A 14439-nucleotide genomic window follows, 5' to 3' on the forward strand; every position below is an offset into this window, starting at 1 on the left:
CAAGTCTAGAGTCTAGAACATCCTTTCTGAACAACAGATCGAAGGTTTTTTTAAAAACCGGCCTTGGATGGATTCTGCTGTATAATAATCTCATGAAGAATCCTCTTGACCTAAAATCTCAAACATGGGATCAGCTAGATGAATTGAGGAAAGATAAAACACCCCTAATTCTGAATTTCTTAACCACGAAAAAAAGAGTAGCATTACTAGCTCAGGTGGAATGTCCAAGAGACACTATGTAGAATACTATGAACATTGTATTATAAACAAATATTAAAACCGATCCTATTTGGTTTTTCTATGCAATCCTATTTAGAATTTCTGTACAGTTTCAAGCCCACAAAGGTTAAGGACTACACCGCTTAAGAACTTTCACAGCCTTTCAACCTATACTGAAAAGATAATTAAAAGAATTGAATGAATGAAGAGCTAGAACAATTTGGAAGAGTTCCTGAAGACAAAGTGTACATACAACTCACACTCACCTATCTGTAAAACAAACTTTATCTAAAACATTAATGCTTTATAAACTACAATAAAGGTCACTAAAGTGACCAGATAAAATCTACACTAAGCCAATAATTTATTTTATATCCTTTTAAGTGACATATCTGGCCCTACTGTTTAAACAAACCGACTAAGCAACCATCCAATTGCCCTCACCTCCACTTCCCACCCCCTATTCTTTTTGCTTTGAAGGTAAGTATGAAGTTCAACTCAATCCTAAAAGACTGCTTCACCTAGGAGCTACGTTTTACCTTGACTTTCTTTATGACCTTGGGAGGAAATCTACCAAATGACAATTATAATACCATTTGTGTGTTCCTGCTTATTAATGAAATTCAATTCTAATATGCAAACAATAGTGAATCTTTGAACCTAGAGAGCTGAAAGCCTTTGGGTTACAAATATCAAATGATGTGTAATGTAAACCACATTTTTAAAACTTAATTTGACTAGTTAAAAAAATTACAAAGGCCCCAAATTAAACAAGATTGAAAAACAATTCTGAGAAACACCAACAGCCTCCTATTATTTCTCTTTAGTGACAACTGATTTGCAATGTGGAAAATAACAAGAAGGAATAAAAGTAGTTTTAACTAGCCATTTCCTTGCTTTGTAAGCGTTAACAGCTGGACAGCAAACGAAAACTTGGCAAAGAACGGGAAGACGGTATATAAAGAAACCTACAACCTGAAAATTACGAAGATAACCTATCTTTGAAGTCACTAATTGTATACATACGTTGGGCAGTAATCTTGGTATTGTCTTATTAGCACTGGAAAGGTAAATCCCTGCCTTGGAGGAACATCTACTAAGTACATCTCAAGATCTTAGTGCAGTTTACGAGCAGTATCTTGGTAGGTTTCCCTAAGGTACTCTAAAGTACTTAACATCCTTCATACATCCAGCCACGACAAGAGTGAGAAGTAAATAAACACGACCGACTTATGCAATTATTCATCACGGAATTCTAGTCAAGAGTGCAAAAGTAAGTATCTACACAGGCATTTACTACCCAAAGAAAGCATAGAATGCTCCGTACACTAAGATTCACCCTTAACTGACCACTATAGAAACCAGAGGCCTTCACTCTGGATTTCAAAAAGTAACAATGTCAACTCCCCATTTTAACAGCAGACAAACAGTGCTTCGTGAAATCTCTTCTTCCAGGTCCTCACAAGGTGAATCTAAAAACTGAGAGAGAGAGCAACGCCCCCTCTAAAGGCACCCTACCGTAAAGAATGAAATAACGAGAACATCAGACGGGTCCAGGTTAGATAAGCAGATCCAAGCCGATACCCGGGAGGGACCGCAGGTCTGGGGACTAGAGACGTGAGATCGGGATGTGTGTGCGGGGGGGAGCAAAGTGAAATCCAACCCCAGAAATCACAACACAGGCCGCAGCCTGAGAGCTGAAGCTGGCGGGAAGTGAGCTCCGCTCCGCTCCCGGGGGAGTGCAGAGGCGAGCGGCTCCACACCGCGGTCGGACGCGCGCCCACGGGGCATGCCTACCCAGGCGCCGGAGCCGCTGGCGAGCCCGGGCGCGAAGGGGAGGAGAGCCCGGCAGACGGCCCCGAAGAGGCGGCGGACTACGGCAGGGCGCAGCGGCAGCGTCTGGGCGAGGGGGATTACCTAACTGTGACGACAGAGAAGTGTCCCCGGGCTCCGGCGCCGGCCCCGGCTGCGCAGTGTGTGGTGTCTTTCCCGCTTCGCCCGCAGCAGCAACAGAACCAGCTCCTTCAGCCAGTCGCCATTTCCCGCCTACCGACCTGCGGCACCGCACGGACGGGGACCCGGATGGAACGCGGCTGCCCCGCGCAGGCGCCCTGCCTCCCCGCTCCCCCTCCCGCCGCGACCCCGCGCGGAGGGAGGGAAGGAATGCGGGCGGCTCCGGCGGCCAAAAAAAAAAAAAAAAAAAAAGCCGGAAAAAAAAAAAAACACCCAAGAAACAACTTTACTTCCGTAAAGAGCGCTAGAGTTCCTGCGGCCGGAAGAAACTCAGGAGCCCGAGTTCCTGACGAAAACAGACGGCAGGGCCTTGGGGCCGGATGCAGCCACAAGGACAAAATCCGCCGGGCTCCGCCGGAGCGCGGGATGTTTGAGCGTGAGGGGCCTCCGTAGCGGCGGTCGCAGGGGGAGTAGGGAGTGGAGAGGCGGGGACCCGAGGACGGTTCCCCCCCGCGGCTAACGGAACTGCCTCAGCGCAGCGGGGGGGCGCTCGGCTCGGGGGCGGGGCTCGGGCTGCGCCCCCTGGCGGCTGCGGCGCAGTCCCGGGCCGCGGCGGGCGGGGCCGGCCCGGCGCGCGGGGAGGCGGGGCGCGGACCGCTGCGGGGCCGCGTCCGGCCGGTCCCGGAAGGTCTTCTTTTCCCGCGCGCCGCCTCGAGGGCGCAGCCGTCGTTCGGGGGTCACGTGAACCCACGCCTCGCGTGTCGGGCCGTTCTGATAAAGGGCCTCCTCCTACCGCGGGCGCGAGTCAGAGGGCTGACAGACTCACGGCTGAGCATGGACCCGTCCGGGGCGTCCAGTTCCAGTGGAGAGGCAGGAAACCAAGCGTGCTGACGGGAGGAGCATGGTCTGTGCGTAAAACTCCGGGTCGCTGTCGTTATTCCGTCAAGAAATATGTCCTGTAAACTCTTCATTTGTTAGCACCGTACCAGACGCAAGGGATGCGACAGAGAACAAGGCAGGCACTTCGAGAGTTCACAGTCTGTTGAAGAAGACCGACAAGGAAACAGAATTGAGATGCGTTGTGAAAAAATGACCACAATGAGTTCTTGACGGGTGCCGTAAGAGCACGGGGGAGACACGGGGTAGGAGGTCTGGAAAGGCTTTAAGACGACGTCTGAGTGACACGTGAAGAGCCGATGTAACGAAGGAAGAATACCTAAGTAAAGGAAACGAGATGGAAAAGTCGAAAGACGCGGTCGCATTGAGCACTTGGGGAGGTTGTTCTATGCCACAGGGATACAGGAGTTGCCGGGAAGATGGTGAGAGGTAGGCAGAGAACTTTGTGAATCTGGTTGGTGCTGTTTCAAAGTGTGGAGCAGGTGGGTTGTCTTCTGAAAGCCTTAGATTCTACAGATCATGTCTGTTAGAACTCAGGATTCATTTGGATCCTAAATCTTCCCGGTACCAGAATGCTCTGAATGCGACGTTTATTGAGAGCGGTGGTATACAGCGTGCAGAACTGGTAGTACTCCGCAATATAACAGATTCCTGAAAAACGAATTGAAAATCAACAAATAGTTGTTGATTATCTAGTGTGTACATGAAAAGCAACAGAATATAAGCAATTACCCCAATTGATTAATAAAATAACTATTACACCAAGTTAAAATTGGAAATATTTCTGAAACAATCTCAAGTAGTAATTATTTCATATCTTCACTCTTAAAACTTAAATATTGATACTATATGGTATTTACAAAGTTTTGTATATGCATTTTGATTCTCCCAGCAGAGATAGGCAGGTGATATTAGTCCCTCCATTCTTTAGTTGAAAACACTGAAATTTTTTTTTTAAAGCAAGGAAGAGAAGGGAAAAACAGACACCGTATCCAAAGATGAGTGCAGTCAGCTAATAAGAAATACCATGAGGATCCATGTCCTCCTCCTACTCACTATACCATATCCTACTGTGTTCTGTGGCAGTATTACTATTGTTTAGATGTTAAGGTTAGAAAGGTTGATGGTAGTAAACCTAAATACTTTTGCAATTTATTTAACAATCAGTTTTATAATTTATTTGTTAACTTATGTTAACATTTCAACATCATTTACATACAGTGGTCTCTTTCTACTAGCCCTTTTTCTGGAATATTTAAAGATCAAATGAGATTATGGTGTTTTTCTTTCTCCTTAAGTGGTAGTTGTCAATGTGATTAAGCTTCAATACCAATACTGGTGAAGATTTTAGAATAAAAGTTTAAAATTTTGGACTTTTAAAAAATGTGAAGTATATTTAGATGCAAAGTATTAGCCACAGGGGAAAAAATGGAGAAAGCCAGTGGCGTGTATACTGTTTAAACTCTTCAAAACTATGTTATATGAAAACAATAAACTGACATGTTCACTAAGTTATGTAATACAAGTATCTTGAATCTTCAACAGTCTTTCAGTAGATCCCTTATTCCAGAGTATATGGAATATATATTTACCTTTTTAAAATATATTTGTTTGGCTGCATTGCATCTTAGTTGCAGCACATGGAATCTTTGTTGCATCACGCAGGATCTTTCACTGCTGCGACAGACTCTCTAGCCTGCGTTGTGGCACGCAGGTTCAGTAGTTGAGGCGCTTGGGTTTAGTTGATCAACGTGCATGCAGGATCTTTGTTCCTTGACCAGGAATTGAACCCATGTCCCCTGCATCGATAAGCAGATTCTTAACCACCAAGGTTAAGACTTCCTTGGACCACCAAGGAAGTCTTGAGTTATACATTTTAAGCCCCCTTAAGTGTGAGTGTATAACAGTAAATTTTATGATTTTTACTACAAGGAGCTAAAAACATGTGTCCACACAAATACCTGCTCACAAATGTTTATACTAGCTTTATTCTTAATTGCCAAAACTTGGGGCAACCTAGATGTCCTTCAGTAGGTAAATGTATAAAAAAAACTGTGGTACATCCATAAAATGGAATCAAGCCATGAAAAGATATATGCTTAGTTGCTCAGTCTTGTCTGACTCTTTGTGACACCATGCACTGTAGCCCACCAGGCTCCTCTGGCCATGAGGATTCTCCAGGCTACAAGACTGGAGTGGTTTGCCATGCCCTCGTCCAGGGGATCTTCCCAACCCAGCAATCAAACCCAGGTCTACTGCACTATAGGTGAATTCTTACCGTTTGAGCCACCGGGGAATCCCTGAAAAGGTTTCAGTTCAGTTAAGTCGTGTCCGACTCTTTGCGACCCCATGGACTGCAGCATGCCAGGCCTCCCTGTCCATCACCAACTCCCGGAGTTTACTCAAACTCATGTCCATCGAGTCAGTGATGCCATCCAACCATCTCATCCTCTGTCATCCCCTTCTCCTCCTGCCTTCAATCTTTCCCAGCATCACAGTCTTTTCAAATGAGTCAGCCCTTCACATCAGGCCAAAGTATTGAAGTTTCAGCTTCAACATCAGTCCTTCCAATGAACATTCAGGACTGATCTCCTTTAGGATGGACTGGTTGGATCTCCTTGCAGTCCAAGGGACTCTCAAGAGTCTTCTCCAACACCACAGTTCAAAAGCATCAATTCTTCGGCGCTCAGTTTTATGGTCCAACTCTCACATCCATTCGTGACTACTGGAAAAAGCATAGCCTTGACTAGACAGACCTTTGTTGGCAAAGTAATGTCTCAGCTTTTTAGTATGCTATCTAGGTTGGTCATAACTTTCCTTCCAAGGAGTAAGTGTCTTAATTTCATGGCTGCAGTCACCTTCTGCAGTGATTTTGGAGCCCAAGAAAATAAAGTCTGCCACTGTTTCCCCATCTATTTGCCACGAAGTTATGGGACCAGATGCCATGACCTTTGTTTTCTGAATGTTGAGCTTTAAGCCAACTTTTTCACTCTTCTCTTTCACTTTCATCAAGAGGCTGTTTAGTTCTTCACTTTCTGCCATAATGGTGGTGTCATCTGCATATATGAGGTTATTAATATTTCTGCCGGCAATCTTGATTCCAGCTTGTGCTTCTTCCAGCCCAGCGTTTCTCATGATGTACTCTGCATAGAAGTTAAATAAGCAGGGTGACAATATACAGCCTTAACGTACTCCTTTTCCTATTTGGAACCAGTCTGTTGTTCCATGTCCAGTTCTAACTGTTGCTTCCTGACCTGCATACAGGTTTCTCAAGAGGCAGGTCAGGTGGTCTGGTATTCCCATCTCTTTCAGAATTTTCCACAGTTCATTGTGATCCACACAGTCAAAGGCTTTGGTGTAATCAATAAAACAGAAATAGATGTTTTTCTGGAACTTTCTTGCTTTTTCAATGATCCACTGGATATACCTAGAAAGGTTTGGGGGAATCTTTATGCATATTACTAAGTTAAAGAAACCAATCTGAAAAGGCTATATACTGTATGATTCCAATTATATGACATTACGGAAAACTCAAAACTTTGGAGACAGTAAAAAAGATATGTGATTTCCAGGAGTTTAGGGGTAAGGGAAGAATAAGTGCAACATAGGGATTTTTAGAGCTGTGAGTTTATTCTATATGACACTGTAGTTGTGATTACATATCATTATACATTTGTCCAAACTCAGAATTTACAATACAAAGTGCGAATCCTAACATAAACTCAGGACTTTAGTTAATAATTATGCATCAGTGTTGGTTTATCAATTGCAACAATTCTGCACTGGTGCAGGGTGTTGATGGTGAGGAAAACTGTGTGTGTGTGTCTGTGTATGTGTGTGGGAATAGGGTATATTGGGTCTCTGCTATGTTGTATTCAATTTTGCTATTGACCTGAAAGTTCCCTAAAAAGTAAAGTCTACTGTAAGTATGCTTGGGCATGAATACATAGATACACTCATTCAACTATAAGTTTTATAAACTCTAAATACCAATCAAATATTTCCAGTGACAATTTAGTGTCCAAAACGAGATGTACTGTAAGTATAAAATATATGCTAGATTTCAGATTTAGTACAAAAGAATATAAAACATCTCAACATTCTCTACTGATTACATGTTGAAATGGTAATATTTTTGACATATTGGTTAAATATCAGAATTTCACTTTCTTTTTTTTTTTTGACAGTTCCATGCAGCTTGTGGGATCTTAAGTTTCCTGACCAGGGATCAAACCTGGGCCCTTGGCAGTGAAGGCATGGAGTCCTAACCACTGCCAGGGAATTCTCTCACCTATTTTTTAAAGGAGGCTACTAGAAAATCTTTAAGTTACACAGGTAGCTTGCATTATATTTCTATTAAATAGTGTTGCACAGGATATTCACAGGGCTTGTTCTCACACTGCATCTTCAGAAAGGCCCTCCCTGGTTATCCTATTTGAAATAGGATACAACATTTATTGTATCCTATTCCATCTTCCATCAACATTTATTTATTCAGATCTAATTTTTCTCATAGCATTTATCACTGAGTATAGAAAATAGTTATTGCTTCCTCTGCCGCGCAAGTTCCATGAAGGCAGCAGCTGTTGCTGTTGTATCCCTAGTACTCAAAACAGTTCTCTACTCAGGAAGGAGTTGAAAGAACGATCCGTGTTCTTTCATGATGGATTCTTTAGGCTTATGTGTTAAGGAGTGGGGTGGACAGCATCTTGAGGACTTAATAAACATTTGAAGAATGAATTCCAAATTCACATTTCAGGGTCTCAGCATTTCAGCCCTCCATTTCCAAATACAGAAAACTACATGTGTATGTCTTCAAGTTCATTCTGCTGCCACCTCCGATCTGCTATTTAACCCATCCAGTGATTTTTCATTTCAGTTATTGCACTTTGCAATTCTAGAATTCTCATTAGGTGTTTATTTAAACGTATTTATTTTTAATTTGAGGATAATTGCTTTACATTATTGTGTTGCTTTCTGCCCACATGAATCAGCCACAGGTATAATACATTGTGTTGCCTCCTTCCTGAGCCTCTGTCCCACCTCCCAGCCCACCCCACCCTTCTAGGTTGTCACGGAGTACCGGGCTGAACTCTGTCACAGAGCAAGTCTCCACTGGCTCTCTAATATTACATATGGTAATGTGCATGTTTCCATGTTGCTCACTGCGTTCATCCCACCCTCTCCTTCTCGCCCTGTGTCCACAAGTCTGGTCTCTGTCTGCCGTCTCCAGCGCTGCCCTGCAGATAGGTTCATCAGTGCCGTCTTTCTAGAGTCCATATATATGCGTTAATATACGATAGTTTTTCCCTTTCCGACTTCACTCTAATAGGCTCTATCATTAGGTTTTTATAGCTTTTGTTTCTGTGCTAAGATTCCCTGTTCACTCATATTTTCATTTAATCTTTGAACATATTTTTAACACCTGCATTAGCAAATAACAATATAACAACAGTAAAAGAGACCATCTCAATTTTTCCAACTATGGACCACAATTTCTTTTGTCTTTGTATATCCAGTAATTTTTTAAATTGAATACTGAGTACTGTGTATCTCTTGTAGAGATTCTGAATTCTGTCACCTCCTGAAAATTGATGATTCTTACTCTAGCCAGCACGTCAGTTCCTGGGCGGTCACCTTACACTAGTGTAGGCTTGGCTTTGTGCTCCATTAGCTCATATCTGTGGAAAGCAAGGAGGACTCGGGTCTCCACACTCTGACTCCCCTGCCATTCGAGTCAGAGCATGTTAGGGCCGTCTACAGTAGGTGTCACTCCGGGGTATGGTCTTCATACTCCTGAAGTACAGTCTTTCTAGTGTTTTAGCTGGCTACACTGTTGTTAAGGAGTGTTCCACCTTCGGAGGCCCAGACACCCAGGGTCCCTCAGCACTGTTTTTCTGCCAGCACTGCTTGACCTGGGTATCTCTGTTCCGTTCTCATCGGTGTCGCAACTGCTGTTCGGTTAAGTATCCGGTGGTCTTGCTGTGGTTATATACCCTGTCCTCAGGCATGGACTTGTGGGGACCCCTTTATGGATTTCTGAGGCCACCTCTCTAAATAGCTTCCTTCTCTGATGCCCCACCCCACAGATTCCAGCATCTCAGCTGCTCCCCACGTGATCTCCATCTTGGCTTGCACTCAGCCTCTTTACACCTCAGGGAGCAGGCTGACTGTGGGGCTCAAGTGCTCAAGTTTCCCCTCTCTGAGAAGTTTCAGTTTTGTGCTACCTGAAAACAGGTGCTTAATGTATCAATATCTTGTCCAATTTTATAGTTGCTACTAATCCAGGAGGGCTAGGTAAGTTACTAAATCATAGCCAGAAGCAGAAGTCGGCCTTCCCTCAGAGTTTTTGATGTGGATCTAAGGAAGGAGGAGCAGCGTCTCTCAGGGGGCAAAACAGAAACCCTGGCCTGCTGGAAATCTTGGTTGGAGCTTTGGGGTGAAGCTGGCCTGAGAGAATGACGAACAAGTGGAGAGCAGCAGCAATCAGAGTGGAGAGCTGCCAGCATTCAAGGCCCCGTTTCAGCTGTCCTCAAGCCAGGAGGAGTTTACCCTGTATGCATTTCCCCCTCCAGCCCCATCTTTTTTTCTGGGATAGTTGGTCTAATTTTCATCTAGAACCCTTAGCGAGGGGTACCTTTTAAAAGCAATTAGATGTAGTCCAATTAGAATTGAATGTTAATGGCCCACATGTGATGTTAAGACTCAATAACCTAAACTTTGAAAATGAATTCATGTCACATTGTCTTATTGGAGCGTATGGTAAAATATGTGAGAGACGTTTCCAAGGTCAGCCGTTGTGGGAAGTGACTGTCTGCCTCATAAATATGTTGGGTTATTTTTTTTTTTAATTCTCTACCCTCATATTCTAGCAAATTTCGTTATGATACAAATGAGAAGTCAAAAAAGCATATAATCTTAAGACTTTTAAATAAAGGGATATGTTTGAGAAATGACTTTGCAAGTCATATTCACATTTTCTCTGGAACCATTTTTTTCATGTATATTTTATATCTGCATTTTCTCTTTATTGGGACAGTAGCAAATAACCCCGGAGAAGGCAATGGCACCCCACTCCAATACTCTTGGCTGGAAAATCCCATGGATGGAGGAGTCTGGTAGGCTGCAGTCCATGGGGTCACGAAGAGTTGGACACGACTGAGCGACTTCACTTTCACTTCTCCCTTTCATGCAGTGGAGAAGGAAATGGCAACCCACTCCAGTGTTCTTGCCTGGAGAATCCCAGGGACAGGGGAGCCTGGTGGGCTGCCGTCTCTGGGGTCGCACAGAGCCGGACACGACTGAAGTGACTTAGCAGCAGCAGCAGCAGCAGCAAATAACCCGAACTTATGCGGTTCTCCCTATCTTACCCCTTCCATACTACTTTTAGCCTCATTTCTATTATCCTTGCTCATGAGACTCTAGCCTCACAACTGCACTGTTTCAGTTACATGAAAATCTGATTATCTGGAACTTTATAGGCCTTGGAACTTTTTGTTTAATTTATAATGGAATTAATGTGTTGTATATGAATAAGAATCAGAAAAATAGAAAAACAAGTTTAATTTTTAATTTATTAGAACCCAGTAAGTGATGATTTTAAAAGCAGAGTTTCCATCAAATTAACACTGAATTCAGGGCAAAAATACATTTAAAAAACATAAACTGTAAGGCAGAAGTAAAACATTATAAAACCAGGATGTCTAATACAGACTGTAGAATGTCAGAATTTTAAGAGATTCACATAGTATTTTATAGCACTAAAATGTTAATACAGTCAGAAATATCAATTGATCCAAGATTTCTCCGTTTATAAAATGTCTAGACTGCTGATTGAAGGCGTTTTGCTGTGTGAGTAACAGCCACGATACGACCAAGTGACTATTTCTATGACAAAGGAGCTAAGGCAGGAAGTTCACGGTTTTCATTTGTGAAGGTTTTACAGTGTTTAAATATAAAGTGTTACTAGGAATATGTTTCAGATTCGTCTTCCCACCCTAACTTCCAAAAGGTACACATCACTTCCCTTTAATTCCATTTTAAAAAATGCTGTAAACTATCATTATAGGCCTGACTACTCACAGCAAAAGCATGAATTACTTACTTTGATGGGGTAGAAAAAACAATTTTAGTAAATCACTACATCTTTTCTTGGTTGCTAAATAATTTTAAACAGAGATCTAATAATTTTTACACCTCCAATAAGTGAACAACCTTTTTTTTTAACCTCTGTAAGTTTGAATTTTGACTAGAACCTGAGTTACAGGGGGTAAAAGAAAAGCATCTCACGTTCACCTGCAATTAACAGTAGCCCTTCTGAAAACAGTTAACAAGTTTAAATTCTCATGATCAAAACCTTTTATTTAGGGGGTGGGGGATAAGATTTAAAAGTGCTTTCAATCAGAAAATAAGGATTAGCTAGCTTACATATTCTACTGAAGGGTGTCAAAAAAGACAAATGCATTTAAAATAATTTTTAAGTCGAGCAAATATGAGGTTTATGGGCTCTTAACTAACATATTAAGTAGATAGAAAGATTCTTCATCTTCATTACAAACTTTTCAGCTATTTTAATAAAATGGCTGTAGACCTCACTGTACTTCTGTTTATCTGTGCATTAATAAAAATCTGTTAAAACCGCTTATTTAATACTTCTGAAAAAGTCTAGTCAAATAAGGTCACTAAAACTACCAGAGAAGCTTTGAAATACTGACTGAAAATTCATTTCAAGGTTGATTTAGCCTCTTTCGGAATCTGGCATTTAAATCATTAATATCTTCATCAACTTTAACTCTGAAAATATAAAAATTTTAGCCAGTAACAGTTACAGTTAAACAGTATTGATATTATGTGAAAAAATAAAAATAGAAAATAGGTCATCAATCATGCATTTCACAATTTCATGAAGTAAGGTAAGTATAACTCATAAATACTGTTACGTCTTTGCAGGTTTTCTCCGCTCACATCAGGCCTCAGCTGAAAGCTTGTCTACCACACGCACCGGCACTCACGTGGAGTAGGAACAGGAGGGGTGATTTTGCATGTCGCTGCCCAGGGTTTGGCTGCAGGTGCCCCTCTCTTTCATGAAACTATTCTAGGTATAACTCCTTGAACAGCGTGAGTAAAGAGTGGACAGAACAGAACACCTGTTGGGCTAACAAGAATGTACTCGTGTATAAAAAGGTTTTCAGCTGAATAATTGTTCTCACTGTGGTTCTACTATGTGCAACATATAAACTGTACAACCATTTTTCCTGTTTGTCTCTTTGTGGAAAGAATTAGGCTCAATAAAATGTAAAATATACATTAGTTTGCTTTAAATGCAAAGATTAAAGTTTTTCTTACTTTGTTTTTGGCTCAACTGTAACATAACCCCAGAAGTCTCTGCTTTAATAATACAATATGAAAAGTTCACATATGTACATGGGTACATTCTGTCATTAAATTTTTCCTTAAATCTATCTCAATGTATCTTTACAACTGATACAACTGATCTTCACAACAAAAGTCAAAATCAACAAAGTAGAAATGGTTCCATTTTACAGCACTTTAGGTTATCTGAAGTTTTCCTTCACGGCTTAAAGGGCATCGTTGAAACGTTGCTTTCCATAGTCTGCAGGATCCATTTGAAGTTCTCGTTCTTCATCGTCTATAAGGAAAACAATCAGGTATCAAGAATATTATTTTTAAAATCACTTGCAAAAATCCAATCAAATACTATCTTTTTTTTCCCTTCAGCCTACTCCTTATCTTACACCTGGAAATAGTGTTCTGTTTCTTAAGATGCTTGGTTAATGAGTGAAAAGTCTGTAACTGTTTTAGAAGATGACTTAATTTTAACAAATCTTTTGATGATAGAGAAGAAAAAAGCAAAGGAAGGGAAGAAAGGAAGGGAAAAGAGGGGAAGGGGACAGAGAGAAAGGAAGAAAGAAAGATGGGGAAAGAAGAAAGAGGATGAAAGAAAGAAGCAGAGCTGGACAGTGAGCAAAGCTGTAGGGTCCCGTAAGCACTGAGGAGCTGATCCTTCTATATGGAGGTGTTATTCCCATGTAGATGGAAGCCGGTCCTTTAACGCTTTGATGGAAATTGTTCTTTATACACTTTCATACCTTTAAAAAACAAACATTTTTTCTAATAATACAATTAATCCATAACCATCATGTAAAAATTAGAAAATAAGAGGAAAATTAAAGTTACTCATAACCCCCGTATTTAATATTTTAGTGAATTTCTTTGCTCTTCTGCAAATAGCTTACCAGCAACTTGCAAAATGGAGTATATTAACTAAAAAAAAAACTTTTCTTGACCAAAAAAGAGAGAAAAAACTATTATACAATATCACTAGACACTAACATCCTCAAAGTCACTTTTAGTAGCTATATTAAACGACTTCATATAGTGCTTCAGAGTTTGACTTATTTGGCTATTGTCAGGTTTTTCTGGGTCCTTGGCTATCACCTATCACGTCACTACTCTCAGCTTAACTAGCAATAACAATTCTTCCTTCTAGTTTTACAGTTATTTCTATCTTCAGGTTTTGAAATAAGACTGCTCAGAGTATTAAAATTAGTATTTTAATTAGAGCTTAAGAGGCTCTATATTTTTTAGTACATGGTTTTTAATGACATCTTTTGGCTCCTCCACAGCCTTAAAAATAACTTTCATTACCTTTTGGTTCAGTTACAATTACCCAATAGGTTAGTTTTTGACAGACTGAAAGTATTACTATCATAACTGGGAAATAAAAATTTAAAGAAGGTTATATGTTGGATTCCAAATTCATGTGTACACTGTAGCTGTCTCCACTCTGTTCTTTGCGGTTTGACAGGTCCTCTCCTCTCAGCTTCTCCAGCATCATCTGTGGCAACGCTTTGCTCCGGAAAGATGCCATGAGGTGTAGGAGCTATGTATGTAATGTGCCAAGTAGTGTGCCAAGCAGTGACTGCTCGGTCGGGTCCGACTCTGCGACCTCATGCACTGCAGCCCCCAGGCGCCTCTGTCCATGGGACTCTCCAGGCAAGAACACTGGAGTGGGTGCCATTTCCTGCTCCCCAAGTAGTGCATGTGCTATGTATTAACTTCCCATAATGACATGTTCTTATTTCTTCTTTACAGTTAGTCATTAACAATGCCAAACAAACCAACTTTCTCTTACCCGTCAATAACTTTCCTGTTAAATTTATAGAAATTCTCTTTTAGAAGTGCAAATTGATCTCATATTTTTAATACTGTAATTCAATAGGAATGATAACCCCAAATCTGTTATTTGCAAAGGCTGAAATTATATCCATAATCACATTTGTATTTTAAAAATATACTAATCACTCTCTTATTAAAGAACTCCTTGTACTTTAAGAAATTATCTTGGTT

The 14439-nt window shown here is 41.2% G+C and overlaps 2 protein-coding genes and 1 long non-coding RNA gene across 38 annotated transcripts in view; 1 reads left to right on the top strand and 2 right to left on the bottom strand.

The window, feature by feature from the left end:
• The window catches only part of CTDSPL2 (CTD small phosphatase like 2), a 76108-nt gene extending 73841 nt beyond the window's left edge, over window positions 1–2267 (bottom strand). For 14 of the 30 annotated variants that reach the window (XR_015133799.1, XR_015133802.1, XR_015133797.1 and 11 more), the window contains exon 1: window positions 2137–2267. The gene's annotated coding sequence lies outside the window, so the exon portion shown is untranslated. Of the gene's footprint in view, window positions 1–2016 lie in introns of all 30 variants that reach the window. The other 16 variants (XR_015133803.1, XR_015133801.1, XR_015133823.1 and 13 more) reach the window with 2 other exon arrangements.
• A 502-nt stretch (window positions 2268–2769) lies between these two features.
• On the top strand, window positions 2770–12396 carry LOC147363834 (uncharacterized). Its single transcript, XR_015133827.1, has 2 exons — window positions 2770–3498; window positions 12019–12396. It is a non-coding gene; the product is annotated as an uncharacterized LOC147363834 (long non-coding RNA).
• Window positions 10626–14439, bottom strand: part of GOLM2 (golgi membrane protein 2) — a 152053-nt gene continuing 148239 nt past the window's right edge. For all 7 annotated transcript variants that reach the window (XM_086319105.1, XM_086319103.1, XM_086319101.1 and 4 more), the window contains one exon: window positions 10626–12718. In XM_086319105.1, coding sequence (XP_086175231.1) covers window positions 12648–12718 — 71 coding nt within the window. In that variant the 3' untranslated portion in view covers window positions 10626–12647. The remainder of the gene's footprint in view (window positions 12719–14439) is intronic.

This window comes from Bos grunniens, chromosome 10, assembly GCF_055505025.1.
Source record: "Bos grunniens cultivar Pamir isolate PY7600 chromosome 10, Bosgru_T2T1.0, whole genome shotgun sequence".
In the NCBI taxonomy this organism is placed as follows: domain Eukaryota; kingdom Metazoa; phylum Chordata; class Mammalia; order Artiodactyla; family Bovidae; genus Bos; species Bos grunniens.